The 1,764-nt window shown below is 45.5% G+C and overlaps 1 protein-coding gene across 1 annotated transcript in view; it reads right to left on the reverse strand.

Annotated features, from left to right (window-relative positions):
* Positions 1-754: 754 nt before the first annotated feature.
* The window catches only part of LOC103131633 (transcription factor COE3-like), a 92,271-nt gene continuing 91,261 nt past the window's right edge, over positions 755-1,764 (reverse strand). The window contains exon 10 of the mRNA XM_016666789.1: positions 755-1,081. Coding sequence (XP_016522275.1) covers positions 831-1,081 — 251 coding nt within the window. The 3' untranslated portion in view covers positions 755-830. The remainder of the gene's footprint in view (positions 1,082-1,764) is intronic.

Genomic DNA, 1,764 nt, shown 5'->3' on the forward strand with positions numbered 1-1,764 from the left:
GTGCTGTCCTTCTCGCTAACACAGCGCTAACCTTCTCGCTAACACAGCGCTAACCTTCTCGCTAACACAGCGCTAACCTTCTCGCTAACACAGCGCTAACCTTCTCGCTCACACAGCGCTAACCTTCTCGCTAACACAGCGCTAACCTCCTCGCTAACACAGCGCTAGCAAGGTGGAAAAATGAGCAGAAACTAGTTTAATGTAAATGTTGGTCGTTCATATTGGCCCAGTTTTATGAACCAATAAAAAGTGCCGGATTTCGCTCGATTCCGATGTCCTGCTGCACTTTTCCCATCATTCCAGGCCTCCTGTGTTAATCTGGACGACTTCGTCTTTTTTCTGTTTTACATTTTCTATATTTGTGTAGGACTATAAAGACTTTCTACAAAGATTTCAATGCATATTTTAATTTTTATTTATTTTTATTTCATTTTATTTTGTAATCCTCCCAAAACCTCCATCAGTTTCTTTCTGGACCCAAAACCCAGACCAAGTAGCTAGATGATGCGTTTACAGGCTGCAGGAGTTTTCAGCTTTTAATGTTTGAACGCACCAATCAGGCAGCTGGTGAAGTTTTAAACTGGAAACGTTCAAATTTAAATAAAAATGTGGAAAAAACGATTAATATACATCACTGGAGACTGAAATAAATGCATTTAGAACATTTTAAATAAACGTGTCGAATTTTTTATTTATTATTTTACATTTTATTTTGTAGCATTTTTTTCATGCGATTTAAAACATTTCTTTCCCTCAAAGCAAATTAAATAAAATCTTGATTATTTTCTGCTTCCAGGATCAGAACATCTGGACCTCCCTGATGAGACGGATCAAAACCCGACCCGGTCAGCACCCAGTCCGTCCAGCAGAACCGGACCAGGGAGCTTTGAACTGAGACAGAACCCACTCAGCCGGTTCATAGGCGTCGGACTGACAGGTGCATCGTGGGTCCAAGCTGCAGTCTGACCTTTAACCTGCGGCGCTGCACTGACCTTGGGTAACCTCTCGGGGTCTCCGGGGTGACGGGGGATGACCTTCTGTAACCTCTGGAAGCCGTAGTCGATGGTCGGCTCGTTGAGCGCTGCGGGTCAGACAGAGAGACGGGCGGCGGTTAGAACCCAACAGAACCAGAACCAGGTCACATGACCAGCTCAGAGGTTCTGATCTTAGCATCCAGTCCGGTTCCTTCTCTGAGTTCTGGTTCCGAGTGTTTCAGCTTCGGTCCGGTTGGTTCTGCCTGTTTGCTTCTCTGCCGGGTCCCTGGTTCCGGGTTGAACTGTACAAACAGACTCTCTGGGTTCTTCCAGAACCAACCTAGACCGTCTGAAAGAAGAACCAAACTGTTCTGGAGCCTGGTTCCGTCTCTCACTAGACCGGTCCGGTACGAACCAATCATGGACCAGAACCATCAGTAGAACTTCACCAGAAGACAGAAACAAAGAGAAACTTTCACCGGACGATAAAGTTCTACGAAGAGAGAAGATGTGGAAATAGACCTGAGGCTGGTTCTGGACCTAACGGGGCGGTTCTGGACCTAACGGGGCGGTTCTGGACATACTTTGTTGTTTGTCAGATTTAGAATATTCACCATCCCTGATCCCTCCTTGTTTTTAGGTTTTAGAGAACAGAAACAGAACTGTCCTGTGTTTTACATACGCTATCTGAACAGCCAACAGACGTCTAGACAACGATCTAGAGAACGATCTAGAGAACGATGTGGAGAACGAGGTAGAGAACGAGGTAGAGAACGAGGTGGAGAACGAT

The sequence above is a fragment of the Poecilia formosa genome, unplaced genomic scaffold (genome assembly GCF_000485575.1).
Source record: "Poecilia formosa unplaced genomic scaffold, Poecilia_formosa-5.1.2 Scaffold798, whole genome shotgun sequence".
NCBI classification, from domain to species: Eukaryota; Metazoa; Chordata; class Actinopteri; order Cyprinodontiformes; family Poeciliidae; genus Poecilia; species Poecilia formosa.